General features: G+C 34.8%; 1 protein-coding gene across 1 annotated transcript in view; it reads left to right on the forward strand.

The window, feature by feature from the left end:
- The window catches only part of TMPRSS15 (transmembrane serine protease 15), a 155,630-nt gene that overhangs the window by 104,021 nt on the left and 34,278 nt on the right, over positions 1–17,331 (forward strand). The window contains exons 16-18 of the mRNA XM_072614948.1: positions 1,150–1,290; positions 11,934–12,044; positions 14,053–14,185. Of these exons, the coding sequence (XP_072471049.1) occupies positions 1,150–1,290; positions 11,934–12,044; positions 14,053–14,185 (385 nt within the window). The remainder of the gene's footprint in view (positions 1–1,149; positions 1,291–11,933; positions 12,045–14,052; positions 14,186–17,331) is intronic.

The following is a 17,331-nucleotide window of genomic DNA, read 5'->3' on the forward strand; positions in this document are numbered from 1 at the left end:
GTATTTAAAAAGCTTCTTAATTGATGTTCCCACCTCCAGTCTCCTCTCATCAACATAGCCTTCAACTAGTTTCCAAAGTAATCTTCGTAAGGCATAGGCTTTCTTGGCTAAAGCATCCCACTACCCCTTTTCATGGCTCCTTATTACTTAGGAAAGCAAAATTTAAACTTGTTAGTCCAAAGATTTTCTTCAATATGGCTCTAACCTAACTTTCTAATGTATTTAACATTACTTCCCATCACAAATACACAATCTCATTGCACTGGAGTTTCAATTATTCCTTTAATTCTACATATTTTCCTGCTTCAAAAATCATGCAATATTTTTCTCTTCTCCATACCTAGAATGTATTACCTCTTAGTCTCTACTTTTCAGAATCTTAATTTTCGTTCAAGACTTCTATATAGTTTTTTTTCTGATCTCCTTCCCAAAATATTCCTTTCTCAAATTTTAGAGTACTTTAGCTGGATTCAGTTCAATTCAATAAATATTTATTGCATTATTATTCTGTGAAAGACACTAATATGGAATGTTTTCAAAAACAAAATCAAAAACCATCCCCGAGCTCAAACAGCTTATATTATACCTTCCATTGTCCACAACACTCATTATTGATTTATGTGTAGATTCTATATGCTACCAACACCTCTCAATGCAATATAATCGTTTTAATGACAAGATCTATGTCTCATCAGTCTTTGTATACTAGGCACTTAAGTGTCTAACTGAATTGATTTCTTAAGAAATTTAAAGGTAAAAATAAAGTCATAAGGGACATGATTTGGTAGCTTCAGGGGCTCCTTTCACAAATTTGGTGACTAAAGCACTTTAGAAGCTATCTACTTCAGCTCCCTCCTTTTGCAGATGAGAAACACTGACATTCAGTGCTTCGAGATATTAAAAGTCTAATTTCAGTATGTGGGTAAAAGTCAAATGCTATTTCAGTGCCAAGGTGAGTGATACATTCTACCACAAACCAATAAAAGTTGATCTTCTAAAAGATCAAAGAATGAATTCGCCCATTTGCTTAAATGGACCAGTTTCGTTATATTTGTTGGAGTTGTATAGGCATAGAATCAAATAGGTGTTATAGTTTCCTCAAAATGCATTGAATACATTTACTAAGACTTTGCTTTTCCTTGGGAACAGCTGTGTACACAGGATCAGGCCCCTTAAATGATGTATACTCCACTTCCAACCAGATGACTGTGCTCTTTATCACTGACAATTCAGTCAACAAAAGAGGGTTTTTGGCCAACTTCACTACTGGATATCACTTAGGAATGTCAGGTATGTATACTGTGATACATTAAATATATTTTATATTAAAGATTATTAAAGTTTTGAATTTGAAAATACTAGCTAAAAGATTACAATATATTGCAAAGACTATACATTAGGATCAAGTAGGATTTATTCCAGGAATGCAGGGATGGTTTAAACATAAGGAAAACTATTAACATAATTGATGACATCAATAATAAGAATTTATAAAAATGATTTTATCAATAGATGCATAAAAAGCTTTTGATAAAGTTCAACACTAATTTCTATTAAAAACCATTAAAAGTACTGATATAAATGGATTTTTCTTTAAATTGATAAAACCATCAGAAATCATTGTTTGTAATAGAGAAAACTAGAAGCCCTCCCAGTAAGATCAGATGTGAAACAAGTTGGAGATATATTAATTGTTCATGGACTGGCAGGGTCAAAACAATAAAAATGACCATTTTATCTATATTTATTTATATATTCAATGCCATCCCAATTAAATTACCAATATTATTTTACTGAATTAGGAAAAATAATAACAAAATTCATTTGGAGAATAAAAGTTAAGAATATCAAAGGACAAAATAAATATATGTATATGTCTATATGTATAGAAAAGAGGTTTAGTGGTGCTAAGACAGTCAAAAACATCCGGTACTGTCTAAGAAACAGAAAGGTAGATCAATGGGCTAGAGTAGATATACAATTTATTGCAGCAAATAAATATAATAACCTTGTATTTGACACGTGTATAGACATGATTTGGGGATAAGGACTCATTATTTGGTAAAAATTGTTGGGAAAACTGGAAAGCAGTATGGCAGAAACTGGACATAGACCAATACTTACACCGTTTACCAAGATAAGGTCAAAAATGGATACATGACCTAGATTTAAAAAGAAATATTACAAGAAAATTAGAAGAACATGGAACATATTACTTATCAGACTTACAGTTAGACAAACAATTTATAAATAAATAACTGATAGAAAGCAAAGTTAGGTATAATTTCCATTATATTAAATTAAAATGGCTTTGTACAATTAAAATAAATGTAGCAAAGATCAGAAAGGAAGCAGAAAATTCAGGAGAAAAACTTTATAGACAGTTTATCATCAGATATAGGTTTCATAGCAAAATATATAAAGAACTTTTATTTCTTTTATCTATTAGAAAAGGAGCCATTCCCCAGCTGATAAATGGTCAAAGGATATGAACAAGCAACATTCTGATGAAGAAATCAAAACAATTTATAGTCATGTAAAAATGCTCTAAATCATTATTGATTAGAGAAATGCAAATTATAACAACCTTGATGTATCATTTTATATCTACCAGATTAGCTTAAAATGATTAAAGGGGAAAGCAACAAATGTTGGAGGGGATGTGGAAAAATTGGGTCACTAATTCATTATTGGTAAAATTGTGAACTGATCCAATCATTTTGGAGATCAATCTGGAATTATACTCAAAAAGTTTTTAAACTACCTATGTCCTTTGATACAGCAATACCACTACTAGATCTATTTCCAAAGATGATTAGGACAAAAGGAAAAAACCCATATGTTCTAAAATGTTTACAGCAGCTCTCTTTGTGGTGGCAAAGAATTGGAAATTGCAGGGATGCCCATTAATTGGAAAATGGCTGGACATATGATTGTGATGGAATACTACTGTGTATAAGAAATTAACTCAGTGATCTTAGAAAAACATGGAAAGACTTGCATGAAATAATGAAGAGCAAAATAGGCAAAACCAAGAGAACGTGGTATACAATAACAGCAATATTGTTTTAAGAATGACTTTAAGTGAATAAGTTATTTTGAGTATTATAAATACCCAAATTATTATAAAGGACATATAAAGAAAGACACTATCTGCATCCAGAGAAAGAACTGATAAATAGAAGTACATATAGAATAATTTTAAATTGTGTGTGTGTATATATGTGTGTGTGCATGTGTGTGTGTGTGTGTATGTGTGTGTGTCTATTTATGTCTAATAGTAACCATTTCTGGGGGAATGTGGGGGAGGGTAGAAAAAAGGAGAAAAAAGAAATTTACTTGATATTTTTGCTGCCTATTTGAAAACAATAACAAGTTGTGCATTGTAAATTTGTTGTTTCATGTACAATCATCTTTTTTATTGTACTATGTTATGGAATGCTTGTTTTATTCCATAAATACATATTAATATAGTAAAAAGAAAGGAGAAATTTTTTTAATTCAAAAAAGAATTTAAAATACAAAAAAGATACTAAGTTCCTACATTAATTGTGACATTCATATTCCATCTTATCCTACAGAAAAGGATTTTTTTTCCAAACTTCTTTCAACCTTTATATTCCAGTAAGTATGTACAATGATCCCCAATCTTTTTCAATGGTCAATTTACCTTTCAATTTCTTGAAATTGAAAGATCATGATGAGGACAAAAAAAGAGTAATAAAATAACTTGCATTTATACAGTGCTTTAAAATTTGCAAAGCATTTTACAAATAATATCTCATTTGATATTCACAACACTATGAGCTAAGTATTATCATCATCCTCATTTCATAGATGAGGGAACTGAGGCAGATACAGTTTTATATCTCTTTGGAAATAACTCCAGATTGCTCTCCAAAATGGTTGTATCACTTCACAGTTCAACCAACACTGTATTAATGTCCCAATTTTTCCACATCACCTCCAATATTCCTCATTTCTTCCTATTGTTTTAGTCAATATGATAGGTATGAGATGATATCTCAAAGTTTTTAAATTTGCATTTCTCTAATCAATGATTTAGAACATTATATTTATTTTATAATGGACATTGTTACATTTTATATTCTCTAGTATTTTTTTAAATTAAAATTGTCTTGTTACTTGCATTTAACAAATGTATATTATTCCCTAAATCAGGAAAAAAATTGAGCTGTCTTACCATTCACATGAGTTTGCAGTCAGCTTAACTAGCTAACCTCAATAAGGCAATACAAACTAGAAATAAATTTTTATTACACTCAGAGTGTGGCATGCCTCACTAGCAGTTGTTGGGAAATGTGTCATTCACAATTTAGCAAGCATTATTTATGTATCATATGAAACAACAAAAAAGAAAGATGGCTACTTATTAAAATGAAGGTGGCAATACAAAGAAAAATAGTATACTGGAGGTTTTATTTAAAGTATACCATTGGCTACAGGAGATAGATAAGGGAGCTATCTTTATAATAAAACTAGTTTCACCAAGTCAAAGAAAACCACCCATTAGGCTACACAAGAGAAGATGATATTCTCAGGCTTCCACCTGTAGCAACTAGGTCTTTTTGTCCTGTTATGGGGAGAAAAGGAGAGACTGAGGAACAACTGCCACGTCTGGTTTTGCAGTTTGTGACGGGAGAAGGACAGAGAGAGAGAGACAGAGACAGAGAGACAGAGACAGAGACAGAGAGACAGAGAGAAACAGAGAGAGAGAAAGACAAAGAGAGAGAGAGAGAGAGAGAGAGAGAGAGAGAGAGAGAGAGAGAGAGAGAGAGAGAGAGAGAGAGAGAGAGAGAGATGTCACACCCTAAGTGTAATAAAATCTATTCTTAATTTGTTTTGGTTTATTGAGGTTAGCTAGTTAAATCTATATTCATTCATTTTTTCAATCATGTCCCAAGCCTGTCTTCATAACCTATTTCCTTCATTCCATTTCTGCATTTATAAAATCATTCAATCCACAATTTGGAAATTCACAGTTAAAGAAATTACATTCATTAATAAATTTAGTTTCTTTTAAAAATATTTATTTGTTTACTTTTAATATTTTTAAAATTTTTGAGTGCCAAATTTTCTCCCTCCTGTTAGTCCCTCCTTCACTCATTGAGAAGGAAAGCAATTATAATATCAATTATATGTTGAAATCATGCAAAATATATTTCCATATAAGTCACATTGCACAGAAAAACAAGAAAAAAAAGAAGTAAAAAACATGCTTCATTTTATACTCAGAGTTCACCAATTCTCTCTCTGTTCATTATGATCATTATGAGTCCTTTGGAATGGTCTTGGATCATTATATTGATAAGAGCATGTAGGTCTTTTCAGTTGATCATGTTTACAGCATTGTTGTTACTGTGTACAATGATCTTCTGGTTCTGCTTACTTCATTACTACAACAGTTCAAATAGATCTTCTACAGATTCCCCTCCTTCATGATTTCTTATGGCATAATAGTATTCTAGCACAATTATGTACCATCACTTGCTCTGCTATTTCCCAATTAATAAACATACCATCAATTTCCAAGTCTTTGCCATCACAAAAGGAATTGCTATAAATATTTGTTCACAGAAGTCCTTTTCTCTTTTCTTTGATCTCTTTAGATTTGTGGACTTAGTGGTATTGCTGTGTCAAAGGGTATGCACAATTTTATAGCTTTTTTGGCATAGTTCCAAATTTTTCTCCAAGAATAGATGGACCAGTTCACAACTCCACCACTAGTGTATTAATTTCTCTGCTTTTCTATAACACCTCCATCATTTGTCATTTTATTTTTCTGTCATGTTATCCAATCTGATGTATATGAGGTAGTACTTCAGAGTTTTTTCAGTTTATATTTCTCTAATTATTAGTGAGTTAGAGCATTCTTATATGACTATTGATAGTTTTGATTTCTTCTTCTGAAAACTGCCTGTCCACATCCTTTGACCATTTATCAACCGGGGAATAGGCCTTATTTTCAAAAATTTAACTTCACTCCCTAAATATCTGAGAATGAGATCTTTATCAGAGAAACATGCTGTAAAAAAAAATTCCCCCAATTTTTACCTTTCATTTCACTTTTGACTGCATTGGTTTTGTTTGTGCAAATTTTTTTTTTGAAATTTCATGTAGTCAAAATTATCCCTTTTACTTCTTATGATTCTCACTCTCTTTTATTTGGTCATAAACTTTTTCCTTATTCATAAATCTGACAGGCAAAAGTTTCTGTGATCCTTTAATGCTTATAATGTCACCCTTTATGTCTAAATCACATACCCATTTTGATTTTATCTTGTATATGGTATAAGATATTAGCCTGTGTCCAGTTTCTGCCAAACTGATTTCCATTTTTTCCCAGCAATTTTTGTCAAATAGTGAGTTCTTTCTTCAAAAGCTTGGATCTTTCTCTTTATCAAAAATTAAATTATGTATTTAAATTAAATTAAATTTAATTTAATTTAAATACATTAAATTTTGTATTTAAATTAAATGTATTTAAATTAATCTCTGTATTATGTACCTAATTTATTCCACTGATCTACCACTCTATTTCTTACCCAGTGGCAGATTGTTATGGTGATTTCCATTGTGTAATATACTTTGAAATCTGGTACCATTAGAGCACCTTCCTTCACATTCTTTTTCATTGAATACCTTGATAATCTTGACCAGAATTCTACCAGATGAATTCTGATTATTTTTTCTAGATCTAGAAAATAATTCTTTTGCAATTTGATTGGAATGGCACTGAATAAGTAAATTAATTTAGGTAAAATTGTCATTTTTGTTATATTGGTTCACTCTGCTGATGAGTCGTTAATATTTCTCCGGTTGTTGAGATTTTTGAAAAGTGTTTTGTCATTGTGTTCATATGATTCCTGGGTTTGTCTTGGCATGTAGATTCCCAAGTATTTTCTATTGTCTACAGTTATTTCAGGTGGAATTTCTCTTTTTACTCTTCCTGCTGGACATTATTGGTAATATATAGAAGTGCTAATGATTTATGTGGATTTAGTTTATATCCTGCAACTTTACTAAAGTTGTTCATTTTTAAATTAGTTTTTTAGCTCATTTTTTAGTTAATTCTCTAGCATTCTCTGAGTATATCATCAAACTGTCAGCAAAATGTGATGGTTTTATTTCTTCATTGTTTATTCTTATTCCTTCAATTTCAAATTTCTTTAATTTCTTTTTCTTCTTTTTGTATTTCTAATACAACAGTAAAAAATGGTGGCAAAAATGGCCACTCTTGTATTTAACCAGTAATGTTATGGGAGCGGTGTAGGGTGTGTTCATGGAGGGCCAGTACCTTTGGTGTGATGGCTGCTGAGCCCTTTCCAGGACTCTTTCCACCTTTTGTGTCCACCTGTTCCACCCAACTCTCACCTGTGGCTCCAAGAAGCTACAGCATACACAGCGGCCACACTCCATTAAACTGTTTCACTGGACAGGTCAAACCAGGTTGAGGGTAACCAAGGGGTCTCAATCCCATTGGTGAATTAGGGGGGTGTCTACCCCAAGCATGTGAAGATTTCCCCTGGTGGAATGGGAGGATGAGAACAATTTCTTCCAATGGCAATGAAGGCAGCTGAAGCAGGCAATGTGCAGTGCATCACAACTACTCAGTGCTGATGGAGCCACATTGATTAGTGAAAAGGACATGATCCTAAAGAGATGGGCTGAACACTTCCGTGGTGTTCTCAACAGACCATCATCAATCAATGCTGGAGTCCATTGACCATTTACCTGAGGGTGAAGTCAATCCCTCATTAGCTAAACTTACAACTGAAGAAAAGATTTTGAGTGCCATTAGGCTCCTTTCATGTGGCAAAGCACCTGGTGCTGATTCTATTCCAGTTGAGATTTACAAGGTAGAGGGACCATTGCTCATACAAAAGCTGACTGGAATTTTCCAGGTTACATGGCAGGAGGAGGTGATCCCCCAGGATTTCAAGGATACCTCCACTGTCCATCTCTATAAAGGTAAAGGGAATAGATTGTCCTGTAACTATCACAGAAAGTCTCTCTCTCTTAGTCATTGCTGGCAAGATTTTTGCTAGAGTCCTCCTAGACTGATCCTTCACCTAGAAGATGGCATATACCTGAGAGCCAGTGTGGCTTCAGAAAGGGCTAAGGAACAGTCAATATGGTGTTTGCTGCCTGACAACTCCAGGAGAGATGCCAGGAGCTGAACAGAGGTCTGTACACATTTGTAGATCTGACAGTGCCTTTGACACTGTTAGTCATGAGGGCTTATGGAAAATTATGTCAAAATTTAATTGCTCAGAGAAGTTCATCATTATTGTACATCAATGTCATGACACCATGTTTGCCTGGGTTTTGTATAGTGGACAATGCTCTCGTGTCTTTCCAGTCACCAATTGAGTGAAACAGGGCTGAGTGCTTGCTCCCATGCTTTTTAGCATGATGTTTTCAGCCATGTTGACAAATGCTTTCAATGAGGATGAATATAGCATTAAGGACAACTATTCTACTGATGGCAAGTTCTTCAATTTGAAAAGGCTACAAGCCAAGACCAAAATGGAGAGAGTGTTGGTGCATGATTTTCTGTTTGCAGATGATTGTGCAATCAATACAGTCTCTGAAGCTGAGAAGCAACAAAGAATGGATCAATTCTCTGCTGCCTGTGCTAATTTTGGCCTAATAATTAACACCAAGAAAATATAGGTGCTCCATCAGCCACCAGCACACTATCCATATGTGTAACCATTGGTTACAACAAATGGAGAAGTTTTGAATGCTGTAGATAATTTCACTTACCTTGGTAGTGTACTTCCCAAAGAAGTACACATTGACAATGAGGTTGACACAAGCATTGCCAGAGCTAACTCAGTGTTTGGGAGGCTCCAAAGAAAAATTCTGGAGAGGAGAGGTATCAGACTGATTACCAACTAAAGGTCTACAGAGAGTTGTGCTAACCTCATTGTTGGATGCTTGCGAAACACGGACAGTCTACTAGCACCATGCCCGGAAACTGAATCACTTCCATTTGAACTGTCTTAGGAAGATTCTAAAGATCACCTGTCAGGATAAGGTACCTGACACTGAGGTCCTTGCTCAAACTAAACTACCAAGCATTCAAACTATGCTTCAGAGAGCACAACTCTGATGGGTTGGCCATATTGTTCGAATGCAAAGTGTGTGCTTGCCAGAAAGACTATTTTATGGAGAACTTACATGGGGCAGGTGATCACATGGTAGTCAGAAGAAGCGATTCAAGGACACTCTCACAGTCTCTCTCAAGAACTTTGGATTTGATTGTGGGACATGGGAGACATTGCCACAGGACCTCTCAGCATGGTGTGCCCATATCAGAAAAGATGTTGTGCTCTATGAGCAAAGCAGAATTGAGACAGCACAAAGGAAATGTAGAATGTGCATATTTGGCCCAACCTGGGGTAGAGCATTCCAAGTTTGTATTGGTCTGATCAGCCATAGTCATACACACTGAAAGTTCACTTTTTCATGGTACTGTCATTTTGGTCCTCTTCGAGAATGAAGGACAACAACCAACCAATCTTATGGGAAGGCTCCACAAATGCAGTCTCTAAATAGTTTATGTTGCCATAAATTTCTGTAAATGGAGAGAAAGATTTCCTTCTCTCTTATCCTGAAATCTTATCTTGGTCAGAATTGGGAAGATAAAAATGGGACTATATCTTTTGAAAGCTTATGAAAAATTATCTTTTTCTTTTGATAGAAAAATTATCATTCTTTTCCTTATATTCCAGTGAAAGTAAAGGAAGTAGTCTAACATTAGGTTTTGCCAGGTACCTGAAATGAAAAGGGCATTTCTTCTGTCAAGACCCTGGACTGAGACAGAATGTTGCTGCAAAGTAGCAAACAGTTGTATCTGTTGACATTTCTTCCTCGGGATCTCTAACCTTTTCCCTTTCTGTATTTTTTATCTCTGTCATTAAAGATAAAAGTTATCAACAAGCAGATTTCATGGAGGAGTTTTTCTTGCCACTCAAGGGAAGAGATGTGTAGAGCATGGTTATTGTTTCTTAAATGAGTAAGAGGCTGCGGATGGATTGTCAATATTCCCAAATCAGAAGTTTTTGAGACTAGGGGTGGGACATAAGGTAGACAGTAGGACAGAGTACCAGCCCTCAGTCTCTGGAGAAACCTCAAAATAAATTGAATTTTTCTTTTTATTGAAATTCATTTTTTAAATAATTTGGTTGGCAAATTTATTCTCAAGGTCTATACAAATGAACTACCCCTTTGTTTCAGTAATTTCACTTCTATTTTGCCCTTTAAAATGTGTAAAGTTTTATGATGAAAGATACCAAATATTGACCAGGGCTATTCAATAGAATAAGTATAGGCTGGCCATTTTGTATGAAAAAACTCAACACTGATAGTATGATAGACCAAACTTGTCCTGGATTTTTTTGTCCATTTGGTGAAAATAGATCTGAAAGATTATTGTTCTGGAGAAAAAATACTACATCCCATAATGATGATATGGCATCTCATTGCAGGATTGAAACTTACGTCAGCTTTATATCATTAGTGGTAGGTAACCCCAACTATGAGTTTAGTCAGTAGGACCAGCCTTCCCTTTCCTCAACATTCAAGCCTTAGAACCACTTAGTCAGTTTCCTCTGGATCTACCCTACCAAGAATAGTTTGTTGTTGTTGTTTTTACCAAATGCTTCCTGGTATTTTAGTACCTGATACTAGACTAGGCTAGAATTTTAACTGGAACTTTAGACAGAGAAGTTGGTCAGAACACTCAGTGAGCACAAACAGCAGACAGATAAAAAGACAAGACAAATCTCTTGCTTACATGCCTGTAAGAGTGAAGAAAGAGCACAGGGTTTGGGAAAAAAATCCTAGTATTAACTTGGATATTCACCTAGAATTAGAGGAGGTCCTCCCATTGGAGTATGAGTTTTCTTGATTAAGTCCTTGCTTTTGTATCCTGAATGATAGTGCTTTGCTCCTCAGATAATCAGTGAAGATGCTTGATTGATTCATGCTTCAGTTCTGGACAATAGTTTATATTTAGTAAATTATTCAGATGCAAAAGGCAGATACTACAGAATAACAAAAAAAAAAAAGACCCACCATGAAACACTAACTTGTTTCAGTGCATCTAATGGTCTATGACTATACATTCCACCACCACTACCGCAGGAGAATGACCTTACAAAGAGGCAAAATTTTTGACACTAGGTTAACCAAAGGTTTGATTTCAGGGGTTGGGTCATCCTGTCCTATTTGAGGTTGCCAGATTTGTCCCATGAATTTATTTATCAATTTGACTAGCTAACACCAATAAACCAGGATGAATTAGAAAAAAGATTTTATTACCCTCAAAGTATGGCATATTCCATCAGCAGTTGATGGAAAATACGTCATTCATAATTTAGCAAGCATGAAACAAAGAAAGAAATTTATACAAAAAAAGAACAGAGTGCTTGTTAAAAGAAAATGTATATTATTTGCTACAAGTGATGGATAAGAGAGTTATCTACCTAGTATTGCTAGTTTCACTGTCAAAGAGAGCTCATAAGACCAGACAAGGAAGAAACCCTAAAATTCTTAAGGCTCTGTTATCTTCTACCTTTAGTCCCTAAGTCTTTTTGTACAGATACACTGTGAAAAGGTGACAATAAAGGTCTAGTTTTGTAGTCTATGGGAGGTCATATATAGCAAAATTGATAATACAGAAAAATATAGTCAATTATGTTCTTCCAGAAATCTACTTTTAAGAATTCTTTCGAATTACTATGACGTTGCTTTAGCCAATAATTATCATTGATCCAAATCTACGTAATATAGGATGCTCTGATTTTAAAGTGATAAAAGAGCATTTTGTAATTTTATTTATATTTTTGCTAGAAATACTGTTTTAAAATAAAACTATTGACTAAATTTTTTTTCTTTCACAGAACCCTGCAAGGAAAATGAGTTTCAATGTGTGAATGGAGAGTGCATTCCCATTGTCAATCTTTGTGATAATTATCAACATTGTACTGATGGTTCAGATGAAACAAATTGTGGTATGTATTTTTATTGAGGAAGAGGAAGAAAGTCTCTTATAAGTTCCTGTAATAATATTATATAAAATAGCTGACATTATAAAGAACTTACTATGTGCCAGACACTATGCTGAGCACCTTTTACGAACGTTGTCTCACTTGATCTTCATGTCAGCCCTGGCAGGTAGGTGCTATTTTCAGCCCCATTTTACAGTTGAAAAAACTGGGGCAGACAGCAGTTGCGTGACTTATCCACAGTCTCACAGCTAATAAACGTCCAAGACCAGATTTGAGTTCAGATTTTACTGACTTCAGGCCTGGCGATGCTCTATCCACTGTACCATCTAGTTGCTGCTGTAAATAAATGGGAATCATCTATTGTTTTGCAATGAGAGTATGGGGTGGGAGGGCAGGGTGAGTGTTTGGATGTTGTTTCATGTTTTCTTCCTGTGTATGAGGATATCTCACTGATCCATCTGGGTACCTCTATCAACCAGAAAGAGGATTCAGTATTTTGTCTTTCCTGTGTGGCAGAGAAAACCTCAGCATGGTGCTCTCCCCCATTCATTGCCTTGGCTTTTGATTCCAAGGCCTTCTCCAAGCTGCCTTTTTTATCTTTTGAAATGATAAAATTTTGAAGTAGAAAAAATGTTTATGTCTTTATTTTAAACACAAGGCCACTGAGGCCCAGAGAGGTTAAATGATTTTCCTAGGTTTTCACTGTTAACTAGTAGACTCAGGATTCAAATCCAGGTTTTCTGGGGCCAGATCTAGTGCTTTCCCCTGACGGCATGCTTCCTGCGAAGATCTACAGTCTTCTGACCTTTTGGCTACAGTTAACATTCACTGGTCCCAAACCAGAATCTTTAATGGAAAACAAGAATAAAGTACCTCTGCCCTAGAATCAGAGTTTTTTGATCAAATTCATTCATTAATCCAGTTCAATCCAACAAGCATTTATTAAGCATATGTAAATTGCTGTGCAAAGTGTAATAGGCATAAAATTCCTAGAAAACAACTGTGATGTTTTAACAACATAGTTTTATCTTCCTCATGAAATGTGAATGTCATTTAAAAAAATTAAGTAACATACCAATATCGGGAATTACCCAATATTAATCAATTAGCATTTATTAAGCACCTACTATGTGCCAGGTTCTGTGCTGAGCTCTAAGGATATTATTAAATCTGGCAAATATATTTTTTGGAGCAAGTATCTATCATGATAACATATCACACACCTCCTAGATTTTCCAATTTTAAAGTCCTCTTAAAGAAGGGAACTGCAGATGTTGTCATGGTTGCACTGCTGCCATAGGACATTCTCCAACTCCTTAGTCTTTTCCTCAACTCTAGACACAACCCCTACATGAATACTGCCACCTTGATCTATCATTTGTTCCCAAACTATGAAGAATTAAAAATCCCAGGGTTTTCTACGACCAGCCTGCCCCTTGCCAGAGATTGTCACACAAAGACAAAATTTAAAATCAGGTCCTATTCTCAAGAAGTTAAAAATTCTATGGTGGGTATGCATTCCTTACACAAATAAGTAAACGCAAAGTAATTTGTTAAGGCAGAGAACCCTAACACCTAGAGGAATTAGAAGAGAAGACACAGAGAAGTTCCACAGGGTGTGGAAGAGCAGAGGTCAGAGTTCTGGTGAGTAAAGAAGGAAGGTTTAACTTTAATAGAAATGCTTTAAAAAATCTCTGAATTTTAGTTTTCTTACTTTTAGAAGTTGAGATTCTATACGTGTCACTTGATAATGTTTGTCTATCATTTTTGTAGTTATTTGCCTTAGGTAACCTGCACGCTGATCTCTGGCACTTTTGGACACTTTTCTCTGTCCCATCTCAGTTTTAGAATCATCTGTAAAGATGTTTTTGTTAGTTACCTTCAGCTCACACATGTTCAGTTCTAATGGATATAGTCAATCATTAATTCATACACGTTGGCAAATGTTCAATTTTTAGTTTGGGGGAATGTTATTTACTGTCATTATGATATTGTGTCTGTCTTTTCATAGTTCAGCTCGTCAATGGCACTCAAAGTGTCAATGGCTTGGTACAGTTCAACATTCAGAATGTATGGCATGTGGCTTGTGCAGATAACTGGAACAACCAGCTTTCAAATGATGTTTGCCACTTGTTAGGATTAGGGTAAGTAAAGTTATTCACTGCTGCAATTGATAACCATGTCTGGATTTGAGAAATTTGAAATATTTGCCCTCTCTGCTTCTTTGGGTTGTTAATCAAATATATGAAAATGGTAAAATGCAAATATAAAAAATACCTATTATTATTGCCCTAAATTTAAGGGCATCAATGATCAACTTGCAATCTGTCATCTAAATATTGTATATGTGTATTTCCTTTTCTTTTTAATTCCAAGACTTGGATTCTCAACTAATTTATATCACAGACCCCTTTGTCAGTCTGGTGAGGCCAGTGGATCCCTTCTCAGAATAATGCTTTTAACAAAATTAAATATATAGAATTTCAAAGGAAATTGCATCAGAATTAGTATTATTAAAACATAAGGTTATATGCTCCAGCTTGAGAACTCCTACTTTCTTAAATAATAAAAGTATCCTCATACTTTCATTTAAGATAGATTTTGAAATGATTTGCTATTTCCAAAAGCTCTAATTTGTGTAGTGGTAATTCAAGGAGTGTTTTGAAAGAAAACAGTATCCTTATTCTTTCTGCATATCAGTGCAGTATTACTGTCATCCTAGGATAGTCTGTTCCTGGATTTTCAATTTGTTTTTTTCTTCTTTTCACTAGGGACACAAAACATATTAGGATAAAATTGTAGCTCACATCTTTAAGCATTGAGCTTCCTCCTTTCTTTGAACTTAGGGTACATATCTTTGTAATATTCAGGTAAATGGACAAAACTGTTATTATGTTTCTTGATATCTGAGGTTTATAACTCTTTTAATGTACTGTATTTTAATGTAATGTAATTCTTTGTGGCTCCTATCATGAAAGAAAATTAAACTACAAATCTTTACAAAAGGATCTTCTGGCAGGAAGCTTGACATTTAAAGCAAGAGCCTACTTTGTGTGCAAAACACTCTCCTAGATTGTGGATCTGGAAATGAAAGTTGTTTGTTTAAGATATTCAAGTGTATTTCTGAATCAAAGTTGCTATCACCTAAAACAAAATTCTGGGACAAGCATCCTGACTTCAGTGGGATCAAGAATAGTTCTTCTGTTATTATCATTATTCTTTGATCATTTACCAATTGGGTTCTTTTTCTTATAAATATGACTCAGTTTCTGTATATGTTAGAAATGAGACCTTTATCCAAGAAATTTGCTGCAAAGATTTTTTTCCCTCACCTTTCTGCTTCTGTTCTCATTTTAGTTGCATTGGTTTTCTTTGTGCAAATCTTTTTAATTTTATGAAATCAACATAGATTTCTGTACTCCATTTCCCATATATCTTATTTCCCAGTTGCATATAAAAACAATGTTTAACATTCATTTTTAAAACTTTGAGTTCCAACTTCTCTCTCTCCCCCCCAGCCCCACTGAGAAGAGAAGCAATTCGATATATATGTTATACATGTGTAGTTACGCAAAAGACTTCCATAAAAGTCATGTTGTGAAAAACTAACTATATTTCCCTCCATCCTATCCTGCTCCCCATTTATTTCATTCTCCCTTTTGACCCTACCCTTCTCAAAAGTATTTATTTCTAATTACACTCTCCTCCCATTTACTCTCCCTGCTATCATTCCCTCACCCTCTCCCCCACTTATCCCCTTCTCCCCTACTTTCCTGTAATGTAAGATAGATTTTCATACCAAATTGAGTGTGCATGTTATTCTCTCAAGCTTTCCATGTAGGAATGTAAACAGTTCAATTTTAGTAAGTCCTTTGTGATTTCTCTTTCCTGTTTACCTTTTCATGTTTCTCTTGATTCTTGTGTTTGAAAGTCAATTTTTCTATTCAGCTATGGTCTTTTCATCAAGAAAGTTTGAAAGTCCTCTATTTCATTGAATGACCTTTTTTTCCCCTGAAGTATTATATTCAGTTTTGCTGGGTAGGTGATTCTTGATTTTAATCCTAGTTCCTTTGACTTCTGGAATATCATATTCCAAGCCCTTCAATCCCTTAATGTAGAAGCTGCTAGATCTTGTGTTATCCTGATTGTATTTCCACAATATTCAAATTGTTTCTTTCTGGCTGTTCTTGCAACATTTTCTTCTTGACCTGGGAACTCTAGAATTTGGCTACAATATTCCTAAGAGTTTTCATTTTAGGATCTCTTTCAGGAGGTGATTAGTAGATTCTTTCAATATTTATTTTGCCTTCTGGTTCTAGAATATCAGGGCAGTTGTCCTCGATAATTTCTTGAAGGATGATGTCTAGGCTCTTTTTTTTTTTTGATCATGGCTTTCAGGTAGTCCCATAATTTTTAAATTGTCTCTCCTGGATCAATTTTCCAGGTCAGTTGTTTTTTCCAGTGAGATATTTCACATTGTCTACTTTTTTTTCATTCCTTTGGTTTTGTTTTGTAGTTTCTTGATTTTTCATAAAGTCATTAGCTTCCATCTGCTCCATTCTAATCTTTAAGGAATTATTTTCTTCAGTGAGCTTTTGGATCTCCTTTTCCATCTGGCCAGTTCTGCTTTTTAGGGCATGCTTCTCATCACTGGCTTTTTGGTTCTTTTGTCATTTGGATTAGCCTATTTTTTATTACAGCATCATTTTCTTCAGCATTTTTGGGTCTCCTTTATCAAGCAGTTGACTCATTTTTCATGATTTTCTTGCATCACTCTCATTTCGCTTCCCAATTTTTGCTGTACTTCTCTTACTTGATTTTCAAAATCCTTTTTCAGCTCTTCCATGACCTGCCCCAATTCATATTTTTCTTGGAGGCTTTGGATGGAGGAGCTTTGATTTTGTGGTCTTCGGTTTGCATGTTTTGGTCTTCCTTATCACCAAAGTAAGATTTTATAATCTGATTCTTTTTTCAGCTTTTGCTCATTTCCCCAGCCATTTACTTGACTATCCATAATCACTGCTGCTGTGGCTGCTGCGGATTCCTCGACCCCTTTCCCCCTGTGCCGCCCTGGGACTGGGGCTAGACCACTCTGCTCTCCCACACTGGTCCCATAGACTTTTCCACTGACCTTCCAATTTGTCCTCTGCATTTTGGGGTCCTGAAATCTGGAAACTGCCACAGGTGTGAGAGATTCAGTCTCCCCAAGACCTACTCAGCTCCTCTTTGTGCTGGCATGGCCCACATTGGACTGGCTCTGCTCCCAGTGTTGTGCAATATATACTTCCTT

Source organism: Notamacropus eugenii, chromosome 5 (genome assembly GCF_028372415.1).
Source record: "Notamacropus eugenii isolate mMacEug1 chromosome 5, mMacEug1.pri_v2, whole genome shotgun sequence".
NCBI classification, from domain to species: domain Eukaryota; kingdom Metazoa; phylum Chordata; class Mammalia; order Diprotodontia; family Macropodidae; genus Notamacropus; species Notamacropus eugenii.